The sequence below is a fragment of the Triticum dicoccoides genome, chromosome 4A, assembly GCF_002162155.2.
Source record: "Triticum dicoccoides isolate Atlit2015 ecotype Zavitan chromosome 4A, WEW_v2.0, whole genome shotgun sequence".
Lineage (NCBI taxonomy): Eukaryota > Viridiplantae > Streptophyta > Magnoliopsida > Poales > Poaceae > Triticum > Triticum dicoccoides.
In genome coordinates this window covers 623,949,858-623,965,889 of record NC_041386.1, presented here as the reverse complement: position 1 = coordinate 623,965,889, position 16,032 = coordinate 623,949,858, and the positions used below count along the sequence as shown (strand labels likewise).

The following is a 16,032-nucleotide window of genomic DNA, read 5'->3' as shown; positions in this document are numbered from 1 at the left end:
ACGCAAGGAAGCACCCAACTCACGCTTGGGCCGCCTGCACCGTCAGATGTTATTTTCGATGGCTACCGACTTTTGTGTCGCCGTGGAACTGAGCACCCACATCACCATCATCGACACGTTGCAGCAAGTAGACGTGCTTCGTCTATGACATTGCAGCTAGCAAGATCCTACGTCGCCCATGAGGATTACCCGCAAGAATTGTTTACGTGTGTTTTGGAGTGTTCCACCAGATGTCTCTGCAGCTTGCTTTGAAGTGTTGAGTGTACACTTGGTTGTACTTGAGTTTATGTGTATCTCCGTTGGTAATGTATTTCACCTAATCTGTTAGTAGATGTTTCATCAGGGAACCAGATCGTAAAGATCTCTAGGAGTAGGTGAGTCAGAGTGCACTGTCTAAGAGCAACTCTAGCAGACCCCGCAAAACGCGTTTGCAATTTGCGCAAAACAGCTTTTGTGGGCCGGCACGGGCTGGCACAGATGCAGACCCCCCAAATGAAGAATATGCTTTTTTACGGGTCGGCTATGTGAGTTCTGCTCTTTGCGCCGCTGCATCCCCGCATATCATCAGCCTGCAAATATCAAATTCAACATAATTCAACAATAGAAAACAAACGGAATTATTCAAATCAAACATAAAACAATAATCATCCGCATTACAAATAATTATTCAAATCACCGTAGCAAACTTAAAATAATGCAATACAAAACTTGTCATGAATATAAATACAAATGAATACAAAAATTAGTCACTGTCCAGCCCTTTGCCAATGGTGCTCAATGAGATTTTTCTGAAGTTGAAAGTGTGTGTCTGCATTTTCAATCTCCTTGTATGTCTGAAGAAAAGCTCTAATGCGGTTTGGGCCTCTAGCTGGTTTGACACGGCTACCCACATTGTCGTAAAAGAATTCTAAGTTCATCCCTCTCTGATCTTCAAGAATCATATTGTGCAGGATAACACAACAAGTCATGATGTTCTTCAGGGTTTTCTTATCCCAAAAACGAGCAGGACCATGGACAATGGCAAACCTAGATTGCAAAACACCGAATGCTCTTTCAATGTCTTTTCGGGCTGCCTCTTGCACCCTTGCAAATTCACATTATTTTTTTGTTTTGGGTTCTTTGATGCTCTTGACAAATGTGCACCAAGAAGGATATATACCATCTGCAAGATAGTACGCCTTTGTATATTCATGCCCATTGATAGTGTAGTTGCAAGTAGGAGCATCACCACTAGCAAGCCTAGCAAACAAATGAGAGCGTTGCAACATATTGATATTATTGAGTGTGTCGGGCATACAAAAAAGCAATGCCAAATCCATAAATCCTCGGATGCTACGGCCTCTAGCACAATTGTTGCATCACGAGACTTGCCACAATACATTCCTTGCTAAGCCTTGGGGCAATTTTTCCAATTCCAATGCATACAATCAATGCTACCTAGCATGCCAGGCCAACCTCTCCTCTCATTAGCTGTCATCAATTTGTTTGTGTCATCTTCATTTGGTGCCCGAAAATACTCGGGACCAAAAACACGGACGATCACTTCCGCAAATCTACGCACGGACTCAGTTGTGCTATCTTCACCAATGCGAAGATACTCATCGGCATAGTCAGCCGGAACGCCATATGCAATCACCCGCATAGCTGCGGAGATTTTTTGATATGCACTAAATCCCTTTAAGCTCGCGGCATTCCTTCTTTGAGTAAAATACCGACAATTTGCCTCGCAAGCTTCAACAATTTTCACAAAAAGGGATCGGCGCATTCGGTACCTTCTGCGGAAGAGGTGTGCAGGATATGTAGGATTGTCCGAAAAATAATCTTGCATCAACATCTCGTTCCCAAGATGGCGATTCCGCGGAATGCACAAACGCCCGACAGTAGATCCTCGCCTGCTCTTCCGGTACTCGTCTTCATGCTCCTTCACGGCAAGCGCCATGACCAATGTTTGCTGCTGAAAGGTCGCAAGCATGGTCTCCACATCCGAGTCGTCCGAATCGGACGAATCGGATAGCAAGAACTTCTTGCACGGGGTCAACTCTATCTACACGCACACCGGCGCGTCAATCTACTACACAGCTCGCAAAAATCACAAAAAAGGGACTAACCGGTGGTGAGTGATCCCGGGCGGCGACGAGGGTGGTGCGCTCGGCGGTGGTCGATCCCAGCGGCGGCGGCGGCTGGGGGGCGGCTCTTCTCGCCGGATCCGGAGGGGCGGTGCAGCGGCTCGGCGCGGGAGGGTGTGGGGCGGCCCCGCAGAGCGATTCCACCCGCAGATATGGCCAGAATCGCCGGCGGTGGGTGGGCGGAAGCAAGGGCAGGCGGCGGCGGAAGGAGGGGGAAAAGAGCACGGGGCTGAAATGTCCCTCCCGCCAACTGCTTCTCTGTGATGCAGGGCACCGCAGCCGCGAGGGGAAAACCCAATGTTTTCCTGGATTGGGGTCGGGAATTTGCCGTGCCCCCTAAAAATTTTTGCGGGCCGGGGCGGGATGCGGGGTCTGGTCGGACAGGCTTTCCGGCCCGTACCCGCATTTTGACGGTTATTTTACGGGTCGGGGCGGATGCGGGGTCTGCTAGAGTTGCTCTAAGAAGGCCAAGCAGTGGGAGGCAGACAACCAAAACCTACGGCATGAGGCACAGTCCAATGCCCTTAACAAACAATAAAGCTATGAATTGCACACCACATGACGCATGTGGTAAACAATCCAAACAATTTCTTTTCAAAAGAGCTATGAATTGCACAAGAGAAGCACACAGGCAGGAAACACGAGGATTCGAAGGCTGAGACAGCTGCAAGGAATTGGCTCGGGAGTTGATTCCGACCATGGTTGAAAATCAAAAGCGAGGCAATGAGAAGGATAAGAAAGTCAATGATTAGGGTAATAAAGATAAGGAGAAAGGTAGAAACCATCTCTAGGACATGGGGTATCTGCTACCAAGCTCAAATGCCACCTGATGAGCAGTAAAATCTAAAAATACAGTATTTTTTTTTGTGATGAACTTTGACAAATGTTTTTTATGCTTGCAAAATTTTAGCACGAAATGACATTCCTAGAAGTCGTGAAAAAAAAAAAATCTATACTCCAAAAATGCTAGTTTTAAAAACATTTTGGAGTACTAATTTTGTTTTTATTTTTTTGCCAAGACTTCAACGAATGTCATTTCGCGCTGAAATTTGTTGAGCATACAAAACATTTTCAAAGTTTTGCTACAAAACAAATTCAGATTTTTTTTGCTATTTTTTTATTTTTACTGTTCATCAGGATGCATTTGAGCTTGGAAGCAGGATAGGACTTTCGCCATCTCTATCTCTGCTATCTACAAACAACCTAAGGTTCCTTTCCTGCCAAATGGACCACGTGCTGCCTAACCTTTTGTCCAACCTTTGTCCCCAACCTCTCCATCATTTTTTCCATCAGTGGCTCTTCCTCTAGTTTTCGGTATGTGGACCACCTCCTCCTTATGAAAAACCAGACGAACAATGCCCATCCTCGCCTCTCGGGCTTGTGCCCGACCCTAATCCAGATCCAGGAGGTGCCCACCGCCACCAGGGGCGACCTACCTCGCACGCGTGGCCACCATGCCCCGCATCGGCCGCCGCCAGTCCTACCCGTCGCCGGCGACCTGACCGACTGCCGTCGCGCCTTCCTAGCCTTCCTTTCTTCCTATCCTTAGCCACCGCAGTCCGCACCGAGTTGTGCTTGACTTCGCCAGTCTGGCCAGTCGTTGTCGCCCACCGGAGCTTCACCGCCAGCCTGGTCAATCGACATCACCCACCGGAGCTTCACCGCCGGCCTCTATCGCTCCCTCCCTCTGATCGACGCCGGTCGCTCAAGCCCTGCACAACCACCTCGCTGCCCGCCTCCTTTCCGATGCCCCTAAGCGCCTCCCCATGACCCCGAGAGCCGCTCTTTACCACTCAACTCCCGATGCAGCCGCCAACCGCTATGATTCCGACCGACGCCGGCGTCTCCACGCCTCTATCTATCGGCACAACCACACTGTGGTCTCCATCACCGATTTCCCAACATCTCATCATCATCTACCCCTACTTGAAGTGATCACGCGTCCCCGGTGGCCCTAACCCTAGCCGATGGCTGGGGCTTGCCAGCACAGCCACGCCGTGCTCTATTGAAGCACTATTGCACAACAGCGAGAGAGGGTATGTGATGACGATGATTGCACGTATGCTGCACACTTCCGCTGCTCATCCTCACCCTCGATACCATCTCCATCAGGTCAACACAAACCCAGTCATTCAGCCATTCCTATTCTATCTAGTTCATGCCGCGGGTCAGCAACATACATATTTGTTTGTATGTCTTGTCCTGTTCGTATGAATGCCGCAACTGTACGCACTGCCGGCACAAGATGGTTCGAGGTTTGCTGCGGGTCTGATTGCGCACGTCAGTTCGAAACCAACACTCATAGGCTGAAAATCTGTGATTTTGGAAGCACAAACGTTCTGGTATAAACCTCGACCATCCTTGATGTTGTTGTATTTGAGCCTTCTATGAATTGTTATTTTTGAGCTTAGGATACTGGAAGTGCACATCTCAAATCAGTTTCTTTATTTTCTACAGTTTTTGATGGGTCAAGATTACAACGATGTCATGTTCTACCTTAGCCAGGTGCGTTTTGATCACATTTTTCCAAAAGTGTTTTTTTATTGCATGCAACTTCATTAATGCACCAAATCAAATGTATCCAGTACCTGACATGTAGCTATTTGGGAGGTTTGAGATGATTGAATCTTTACTAACTCTATCCAAAACTACTGAAGTTTACTTTATCTGTCTGAAATACAAAGCCCTTGCAAGAATTCAGCTAGGCGAAAAACGAACCTAATAAATCATACATCAGTACATATGATACTGGAGCATATTATTAGTGTTACTTAGTTCACGTCAACAATTGATAGTTTATCACTTCGCACTGGTAAACCTTAAGAACATTTGTTATATGAAATTATATGAATTGATACATCTGTAATGCATTTATTTTTTTGGCACATGGGCATGGTGAAAGTAATTTGTTAACTGTTTATATTTTTATTTTACAATACAGTTGGTCATGCATCTATTTATCGGCACAATGTTATTAGATGTGCATAAGCATTGTAAATGTTTATATTTTTGACACAATTATTATTAAACCAGTGAAATATTTATACCTTAGTTCCAACGGACATTTACCTACTTAAATAAAAAATTGAATGAGCTTATAAGTGAATATCATTTTATCTATTACCTTTTGTTTTGATATATAATTATTTATTTTATCAGGATCAAGCAATAATGATCATGTGTAGTTAATTTACATGTTCTTTGTTGGTGGTGGTGCTGCTGTCCCGACGACTATTTAGATAGGTAATTGATTAAATGTCATTTTCATCCCAAAGAAAATTATTAAAATAATTGATATTTGTACGAAACTTGTATACGTTTGTGATATTTTTCTGTAGAAATACAAACTTGAATAATATATTTTCCATTTATCTCAATAACAATAATGATAAATATCTATTAAAATCTTTTTAATATAGAATCTTAATGTATATCCATCAAAATAAATACACACACAATACGTCAAATTCAAATAATATCTTGTAGCAAAATTATTTTCTTTTTTGAGATGATGACCCTTAAAAGAATAGTACGTACACATCCTTAGAGAAAAATAAAACAAACAGAATCACAATCCTTCCTAGGCCCATTTATGCCACTTGAGTGACCTGTATATATGTGCATGTTTGTCCATATCTCAATATTCTTAAATATCTCAGCAGAAATATGTAAAGCGTATGATTCAAAAATATCATGGTTTCTATGATGACAATGTGTGTGCCAATCTCCATGGATACATCCTTTGCAGCAACATACTCTACCACGCTAGTTAGAGCACCTAACTTGTTGGTTTGCACTCAACCAAGTGTTCACTTCCCTTTTGTACTTCAGGGTTAAATGTTGAGCAAAGGTGTGGCTGCATTAACTATGCACCGAGAATAAATTTTTAGATTTGCATATATCTTGTATGCTTTTATGTAGATGACACTCATGAATTAACTTATGCTAACATGAATGGAATAGTAAAGTGAAAGGTATATACAACATTCACTTTATTCTGAGTAAGTTAATTCCTGCGGACATAGCTCAATGTTGAGCTTAGGGTTTCGTTTCATTAATTGTGTATTAACAATCCTTTTTTAGATTTGCATACCCTTGCACATTTTCATGAAGAACACCAAGATTTTCTTCATGCACCAAACAACTGACGAGGGGTTCAGCATCTACCTCGGTAGCCTCATCAGCGCCAGTCTCGCTGGGAAGCCCCTGCGTGTGCCACCTGGCCACGACGACGTTCCAGCTCCATAGGACACACGTTAGCAAGTGGTCCGACGGGTGCGTGATCGAGCCGGAATGGGCCACATTGTGATGTTCCAGTCCATGTACGAGAAGGTGTAGCTGGCCATGGCGTAGCATATGGAGGCGCGTGAGGTGTCACACCATACAGAGGAGTCGAATACTGCTTGCAGGATGTTTACCTTTGTGTAGATATGAGACCTCAGGATGTTAATTAAGGCCATTATTTGAGTCAATACCAACAGTTTTTGTTAACATCTTGTGCCTACACATATTGGTCAACCAAAGAGACCTAGATTGTGAGGCCTAACTTTTCTAAACTTTGCTAGCACTTATTTTTTTATGACATTGTTTGCCTGGATGTCTCACCTAATACTTGTGTAAACTCTTTCCACTAGGAGGATAATTTTTTGATAAGTTCTCTCATGATGAGTGGAATGTATTTCTTATCTCTTTGTGAGATAAATACTTAATTAAACAATATGTTTCTTGTTGGTGTCACTGTTATCTTTTGTTTTGTTAACATGCTTTTGTTGTGGTGTTGGCTTTTCTTGTCTTTTTGTTAACATGGAACTATAAGTTGTTTTGCATTTTGGTTTGTTGTGGTATTGGTCATTTTTGTCTTTTTTTTAACCGGGTGTGCCCCTTTCCATTTGCATTAAACGGAAATACAATAGTGCCAGACATAACTAGGAAGAATGGAAAGAGGGTAGCGAGTTCAACACACAGCCGAGAAACCCACCGTGCTCGTCCGCCATCGAAACGAGCACTATGGGGCGCAAAAACCTGACAGCACCAACTAGTTCAATCTCATTACAAAACCGGCCACAAAAGAGCAAGTAGCTAACACTCCAGCAAAGGTGCCCGCTAAGATCGCCACGACGTAGACCAACAACCAACATCAACCAAGCGGCCAGACCCACCGCACATCGACATCAATTGCCAAGAAAGGACTTCTCCAGCGTCTTCCACCGTACGTCTGGCTTCATCGCACATCACCATCAACCTAGTTGTGCTTGATCTGATCATCTCGGCCCCCTGTCATAGCTTCACTGCTTCTTCCTTCGTCTGTAGACCTGCCCAATATAGAAGAAAAAAAACAAGCCAAGAACACAATCTCAAAAGGAGATTTAATCAACTCTTTTGTCTTTTTGTTAACATGATTTTAAAATGGTTTCACATTTTCTTCTTAGAAGAGAGAACTGTCGATTGTTCCATCATCGGTGGGTGACATTAGCATTTTTTTTATGTCCTCCCTATCATGATTTGCTGGAAATGTACGCTCATTTAATCACCCACTTGTTTAACCACTCGATTTTCTCCAGGGGAAATAAGTGTTAGATTGCAATTGCACCTGATATGGCATGGAGTGTCAATAGAATGGATGGAAAAAGGATCCACATACCCATTATACCGTAGTAGCATTGTTAAGTGTTTTGTACAACCTTATAAAATTGTCAAGTGACGGGAAGTAAGGCACATACCTTTTCGTTCTGCTAAACTAATTTAGCATATGGTTATGTGGCTAATTAAGTCAGTTAATTGTTGTTGCTTGGAGACGGTGCTTATCTCGTAAAAGGAGTATAGTGCATATCTCGATTTAACAATGCTTGGGGGAGTGTACTAGCTGCGCGGAGATGTAATGAGAGAGGGCAAAATAATAAGTTTGGAGACAAGACAACGCGTCCACTGATCGAGCAAGATTCAAAATTTCATCAACATAGGAAAAAGATAAAAAAAAAATACGTGGTCGGCAGGATTCGAACCTGCGCGGGCAAAGCCCACATGATTTCTAGTCATGCCCGATAACCACTCCGGCACGACCACTTTGATGTCTCATTTCATCGCCATAAATACGTAATCAGTGTTTATCTGGAATAACAGTCTTCTCCACAACCTTTTCCAATAGTGAACATTCTTAAGAATTGACGTGCACACAGGTCCCAAAATATCTGTAACCTCTGAAATTTGAAGCTATTTTTAGGGAAACTGAAATTGGATAAAAATGAGTTAAAATCAAGTGGATTTCGATAGCTTGAAACACATGTAGCGCTAGTTCTTTCGAAAATTCGAATCTGAGCCCGAGCTTATCTGCACCTGCGCTCACGAAAAAAAATCAAAATAAATACTAGAAAAATTCAAAAAAATTCAAAAAAAATTAGGGTGGTAGACAATTTGATGCGTGAGGTACGCTTCAATTTTCAAAACATTTGGACTTCTGTGCAGCTCTCAGAAGTCCAAATGTTTTGAAAATTGGAGCGTACTTCACGCATCAAATTGTCTACCACCCTAATTTTTTTTGGAATTTTTTGAATTTTTCTAAAAAATTTATGAATTTTTTTTGACCGGGTGCAGATGCACCCGGGCACCGAAACGCCGCTCTCATAGTTCTTTGCATGATTGTGCAGCGGCACAAATTTATCTGGCAGAATGATGGAACCACTTTTAAGCATGCATGTCATCTCATGTCATACACACGGAGTTCATATTTATTTGTTGAAGCGCCATCAAAATCAGTTCAGACTGACATAGATACAGAACACAAATAGCATATGCAGCGGTACTACAAATGGCTCCGTGATCTCATCTCACTCTAGCTTGTGTAGCTGCGCCGCCGCGGGCCTCCGACCAGCCACCGCGGCCGGGTACTCGATCAGTGGGCGGACGGGCGGAGCCGGGAGCGCAGCAGTCGGCGCGCCCACAGGGGCAACGACAAGCGCACGGCGCCCAGTGCCGGCGACCGTCGACGGAGCGGGCGCGGTCGACAGCAGCAGGCGGAACGTCCAGCCGAGCACGTCGGGCGCGAAGGCGCGGAAGACGTGGAACACGTCGTACCAGCCGGGCCGCCGCACCCGGGCGTCCCCGCGGCACGCGCCGTCCACCACCGCCCGCGCGTACTCCTCCACCGCCAGCCCTCCCGGCGCCGGCAGCGGCGGCGTCGTGTCCGCCTTGGTCCACTGCTGCGCCGGCGCCTGCGCCTGCGCCTGCGTCTGGTCCGCCGCCCCCGCGCCTTCCTCGAGCGCGAACCTGCTGGTGCCGATGCCGGTGCCGACGCCGGGCTCGCCGCCGATCCAGCCGTGCGTGGCGACCGTGATCCCCACCTCGTCCTTCACCTCGTACCGCAGCGTCTCGTAGAAGTCGACCACGGCCGCCTTCGCCGCCTGAGAAGCACACGATGTATGAAATACTCCAGCGAGATCACTAGTGGTAAGTTCATCGATCCGGGGAGGGGCGGGCTTACGGAGTAGAGGCTCATCCGGGGCATGGGCAGCCAGGTGTCGACGGAGGCGTTGACGACGACGCGGCCGTGGCTCTGGCGCAGGTACGGCAGTGCGGCGTAGGTCGGGTACACGTTCCCCCAGAAGTTGATGTCCATGAGGTGGGGGAACGCCGCCGTGTCGCCGGCCTCCTCGAAGAGGAAGTCGTGGCCCAGGCTCACCGTGTTCACCAGATGATCCACTACGGACAGTCAGATACTCAGATTTACCACTCTGAAGCAGAGCATGGAAGGGATTGATTGTATGCTATGCACTCACGCTGCCCGAAGTAGCTGATGGTGTCGGCGACGAGGCGGCCGCAGTCGTCCTCCCGGACGACGTCGGCGGCGACGACGAGCACCTGGCCGGCGCCCAGGGCGCGCGCGTTCTCCCGGACCGCGAACAGACGGTGCTCCCTCCGCGCCACCAGCACCAGGTTCGCGCCCCGCCGCGCGTACTCGTACGCCACTTGCTGCTCCGCACACACCATGAGCAATCGCCATCAACGTTCACCGGAGCTAGGCAGCACGCAGCATGACCATGCAGTGCACGTACCTCGCCGATGGCGGAGGAGGCGCCGGTGACGAGGACGACCTTGCCGCGCATGTCCTCCTTGGTGAGCGCCTTGACGGCCCACTCGAGGGCGCGCAGGAAGGCGAGCGTGGGCCACGCGAAGGCCAGCATCACCATGCTCGCCGGCGGCACCACCAGGTCCATCAGCGCGGTCAGCACCCGCTCCATCTCTCCACACCCCTCCTCGGTCGCCGGCCGGTGTACGTTTGTCCTCTCCTCGGCGGCCGAGCCGAGCAGAGCAGGGCGGCAAGAGAAACTAGTCTAGCAAGGAAGAGGCAGAGAGACAGGGAGTGACGATCGCCGTGTCTGGTGAGGTCTAATGAGGCGGGCGGATAAGGAGGGAGGGCCGTGCGTGCATGGGTGGCAGCTGCCGCCATGCACACGAGCTTGGCGCCACGGGGGGAGGGGAGGAGGCAAGCTTTGGCAGCATCCTTCCCCCTCACCGCCACGAGGGCAGGGCAGGTATACCGTGTCGTGAAACCCGTGACCACAGCAAACTAAATTAGCTCGGCAGAGTTAGGTGCACGCTAACTGTTTCATAAAAAAAGGTTTGTCTAGGTCTCAGTCGATTGAGACTTCATCTGTACAAACCAAGCCTGCTTTGTTTATTGAACTTTTTGCATCGTTTGTGCTGCTACGGGCTGGCTTTGTATTTCTACTGGGCTTTTATCTCATATTTTCCCCTGTGATCTGTTGCTTTGTTGTCAGATTTTTTTCCTCTTTTTGTAGTTGGGATGTACAACTGCAAATATAATATGTATTTTGCTATCCAGCTACAACCTCAACGAGTGAGGTAAATTTTTTGTTCAAATCATAGCATTATTTTTTGCCGGAAAAAAATCTTGTATATGCAATACGATGCATGCTTGTAGTGTTTTTTATATGGTCATGTAACTTATTGTCATTTTTTCATGATACAAAGTATTTGAACACAAAGAAAAGATATTGAAGAAAATAATAATAGTTTTGTGCTTGCTATTGCTTGCGCGCGAGCTATGAAGTTGTTGCCTGTTGTTGTTAAAGTACAGAAGGACAAAGGTCAAACACATAGGTATATATAGTATATACATCATTTTTGTTACACGAACAATTTTTTAAAAAGTGTGTGAGCATTTTCTAAAAATTACATGAGCATTTTTAAGAACCGTGAACAACTTTCAATTTTACGGACAGTTTAAAAGAAATATGAAACGTGTTCTCAAATATGGACAATTTTTTAAATGCATGAACATTTACTAAGAATTGCATGAAAAATTCTAGAAAATTGTTCGTGGCATATTGAAAAAAATGTTCACCGCATATTCGAAAAGTGCTCACTAATTATTTTTAAAAAAACTTAAACATGTATTTTTAAAATATTCATATACACACAAGGAAATGTATTTCTACTAATGGGAAATTAAAATCATATTAAAGGGGAAAAGGAGCAAATTAACTGCAAGTGTCCCTCTCCCGCCGCCCTCTGGCAACACAAGCGTTGGTTGCAATTGAGGGAAACACTTGCAGTTGCGTGCCTAGCGTCAGACATGCAACTACCCCCGCCCCCTCTCCCGCCGCCCACCGACAAAACAAAGGTTAGTTGCAGTCGGGTGTGTTGACATGCAGTTTCACTTGAGGGCGACACTTGCAGTTGCATGCCTAGTGTCAAACATGCAACCCCCCCTCTCTCGCCACCCTCCGACGAAACAAAGGACAATTGAAGTCGGATGGGTAGACATACAATTGCAGTCGGGGGCGAAACTTGCAGTTGCGTGCCCCTCCAGATGTCCTCCGACATAAGAAAAAAATTAGTTGCAATCGGGTGGGTAGATATGCAGTTGCAGTCAAGGACAACACTTGCAGTTGCATGCCTAGTCTGAGGCATGCAACTACCCCCTCCTGCCGCCCATCGATAGAACAAAAGTCAACTGCAGTCCCTTCTGTGGACATGCAGTTGCAGTTGAAGGCGACATTTGCAATTGCATGCTTAGTGACAAACACGCAACTACTCCTCCCCTCTCCCACTGTTCTCCGACAAAACAAATGTTAGTTCGAGGGCAACACTTGCAGTTGCATGCCTAGTGTGAGGCATGCAACTTTACGGTGTACGCCTGTGAAAAAGAAAATAAAAACACAATAAAAATTTGTTTTTGGGTAATACACGAAGAAACAAAGTAAAAAAAAATATAGACAGGATACAAATAAGCAAATAAAACAAAAGTCATGTAGAAAAGGCAACCACATCTCAGAATTAAAAAAAAATAAGACAACAACATGTGAGAATAAAAATTGTTCATGCGGTGTCAAAATGTATGTTCCTAAAAAATATAAATGTTCCATTTTTAAACAAGAATGATTAAAAATTGAAAATGAGAATACAAGTACACATGTATACTGTATACATAAACATAGAGTCATCTGCCGATTAACTTTCTTCTTCTGCGTGTTCAAAAAAAAATTCTTCTTCTGTACATACATGGTGCACACAACCAGCAAAAAAAGAAGAAGAAAAAACATACAAAGATTTACATGGGACGACTATGAGAATATAAAAATAGACAAGCACAAAAGAAAGGGCCGCAAGCCACATCCCACAACCCACGTAGCGGAAGGCCACTAGTAGAAAACAGGGCTTTGGTCCAGGCCGGGTCAGCCCATTAGTTCCGGTTCAGTCTAGAACCGGGACCAATATGGACATTGGTCCCGGTTCGTGAGCCCAGGGGGCCGGCCGGGCCACGTGGGCCATTGGTCCCGGTTCATCTGGACCTTTTGGTCCTGGTTGGTGGGATGAACCGGGACCAATGGGCCTCGCTCCTGGCCCACCACCATTGGTCCCGGTTGGTGGCTTGAAATGGGACCACAGGCTTCCCTTTAGTCCCGGCTCATGTCACCAACCGGGACCAATGAGGTGCCTATATATACCCCCTCGCGCAAGAGCAGAGCACTCCAGTGCTCTGTTTTTCTCTGGCCGAGGGGGAGAGGGCTTGGTGGTGCTCTAGCTCACCTCCTATGCACACAAGGTGTTCGATGGAATGCCCGAGCCACACTACTTAAGCTTTCTCCTCTCCAAGCTCGACCTTCAAGCTTCATTTTCCATAATATTTGTCTAGGTTTAGCGGTCCGTCACGCCCCGTCCCCGTCTTCACCACCGTCGATCACCCGCGCCGAGCTCATCACCGGCACCACTGTGGTGAGCCTCTTGTTCTTATCTTCTTTCTGAAAGGAAAAATATTCTTACTTGTATGTTTACATAGATACTTGTATTATTTTCTTACTTTTATTATTGCATCTTATATAGTGCGATGGTTTTGGTATCCGCCCCCGTCGGCCCTCGTCCTGTCTATGATTCGGATGTGGTATATATATTATCTTTATAACTATTGATTCATTTATTGTTTATGAAAATTATGCCGACCAACGTGACATAGATTTTATTTATGTAGGATGTATGTGAATCGGAAATGCCAACCGACCCTATTGTCGAGAGGTTAAATTTAGTTGAAGAAAAAACAATTTGTTGAAGGAAAAAATAAAAAAAATTGAGGAGGAGAAGATGATATTGGAGTTGCATGTTGCGGATGTCGTCGATGATCACAAGATCAAGATGGATGCAATGCGCTTGAAGATTAGAAAGATTAGAAAATATGCCATTCATACCGAGGCTTGGTATCATTATGCCGTTGGATCAATTGTTAACTTGGTTGCGATTATGATCGCATTTGTTTTCGCATTGAAATGTTTTACATAGTTTCAATGTGTGGTTTAATTAATTAGATGCTCTGGAGAGCTATATGTTGTTAGATGAGAACTATGTATGCACTTTGGTTTTAATGTGATGATGAACTTATATTAATTTGGACACTTAATTATATATAATGCACGCAGATGAACCGGCAATGGATGTACGGCGACAGACACACCCGCGAGTACATTAAGGGCGTGCATGAGTTTCTCGATGCGGCTGAGGCAAACAAGCAGAATGGTTTTATGTGTTGTCCATGCACTTAATGTGGGAATACGAGGTCTTACTCTAACCGGAAAATCCTTCACTCCCACCTGCTTTACAAGGGTTTCATGCCACACTATAATGTTTGGACGAGGCACGGAGAAATAGGGGTTATGATGGAAGACGGCGAAGAAGAAGAGTACGGTAACAACTATGTGCCCCCTGAATACGGTGATGCTGCAACGGGGGGAGCTGGTGAAGATCAAGAGGAACCAGACGATGTGCCCAATGATGCTGCAACGGGTGAAGCTGCTGAAGATCAAGAGGAACCAGACGATGTGCCCGATGATGATGATCTCCGCCAGGTCATTGTCGATGCAAGGACGCAATGCGAAAGTCAAAAGGAGAAGCTGAAGTTCGATCGCATGTTAGAGGATCACAAAAAAGGGTTATACCCCAATTGCGAAGATGGCAACACAAAGCTCGATACCGTACTGGAATTGCTGCAGTGGAAGGCAGAGAATGCTGTGTCTGACAAAGGATTTGAGAAGCTACTGAAAATATTGAAGAAGAAGCTTCCAAAGGATAACGAATTGCCCGACAGTACATATGCAGCAAAGAAGGTCGTATGCCCTCTAGGACTGGAGGTGGAGAAGATACATGCATGCCCTAATGACTGCATCCTCTACCGCGATGCATACAAGGATCTGAACGCATGTCCGGTATGCAGTGCATTGCGGTATAAGATCAGACGAGATGACCCTGGTGATGTTCACGGCGAGCCCCTCAGGAAGAGGGTTCCTGCGAAGGTGATATGGTATGCTCCTATAATACCACGGTTGAAACGTCTGTTCAGAAACGAAGAGCATGCCAAGTTGATGCGATGGCACAGTGAGAACCGAAAGAAAGATGGGAAGTTGAGAGCACCCGCTGACGGGTCGCAGTGGAGAAAAATCGAGAGAAAGTATTGGGATGAGTTTGCAAAGGACCCAAGGAATGTATGGTTTTCTTTAAGTGCGGATGGCATTAATCCTTTCGGGGAGCAGAGCAGCAATCACAGCACCTGGCCCGTGACTCTATGTATGTATAAACTTCCTCCTTGGATGTGCATGAAGCGGAAGTTCATTATGATGCCAGTTCTCATCCAAGGCCCTAAGCAACCCGGCAACGAAATTGATGTGTACCTAAGGCCATTAGTTGAAGAACTTTTACAGCTGTGGAATGGAAACGGTGTACGTACGTGGGATGAGCACAGACAGGAGGAATTTAACCTTAAGGCGTTGCTATTCATGACCATCAACGATTGGCCCGCTCTCAGTAACCTTCCAGGACAGACAAACAGAGGATATCACGCATGCACGCACTGTTTAGATGACACTGAAAGTATATACCTGGACAAATGCAGGAAGAATGTGCACCTGGGCCATCGTCGATTTCTTTCGACCAACCATCAATGTCAAAAGAAAGGCAAGCATTTCAAAGGCGAGGCAGATCACCGGAAGAAGCCCGCCATGCGCACCGGTGATCATGTGCTTGCTATGGTCAATGATTTACACTACGTAATCTTTGGAAAGGGTCCCGGTGGACTAGCTGTTCCGAATGACGCTGAGGGACATGCACCCATGTGGAAGAAGAAATCTATATTTTGGGACCTACCCTATTGGAAAGACCTAGAGGTCCTCTCCTCAATCGACGTGATGCACGTGACGAAGAACCTTTGCGTGAACCTGCTAGGCTTCTTGGGCGTGTATGGGAAGACAAAAGATACACCTGAGGCACGGGAGGACCTGCAACGTTTGCACGAAAAAGACGGCATGCCTCCGAAGCAGTATAAAGGTCCTGCCAGCTACGCTCTTATGAAAGAAGAGAAATAAATCTTCTTTGAATGCCTGCTCAGTATGAAGGTCACGACTGG

The 16,032-nt window shown here is 46.0% G+C and overlaps 1 protein-coding gene and 1 non-coding gene across 2 annotated transcripts; both read right to left on the bottom strand.

Moving 5' to 3' along the window:
• Positions 1-8,107: 8,107 nt before the first annotated feature.
• On the bottom strand, positions 8,108-8,189 carry TRNAS-AGA. Its single transcript has one exon. It is a non-coding gene; the product is annotated as a tRNA-Ser (tRNA).
• Positions 8,190-8,793: 604 nt separating this feature from the next.
• Positions 8,794-10,511, bottom strand: LOC119289423 (11-beta-hydroxysteroid dehydrogenase B-like). The gene is made up of 4 exons (XM_037568753.1): positions 10,175-10,511; positions 9,899-10,091; positions 9,604-9,821; positions 8,794-9,523 (listed from the first exon to the last, which is right to left on the bottom strand). The coding sequence occupies exons 1-4, from the start codon at positions 10,358-10,360 to the stop codon at positions 8,951-8,953; spliced, it is 1,170 nt and encodes a 389-aa protein (XP_037424650.1). The 5' UTR covers positions 10,361-10,511; the 3' UTR covers positions 8,794-8,950.
• Positions 10,512-16,032: the final 5,521 nt, after the last annotated feature.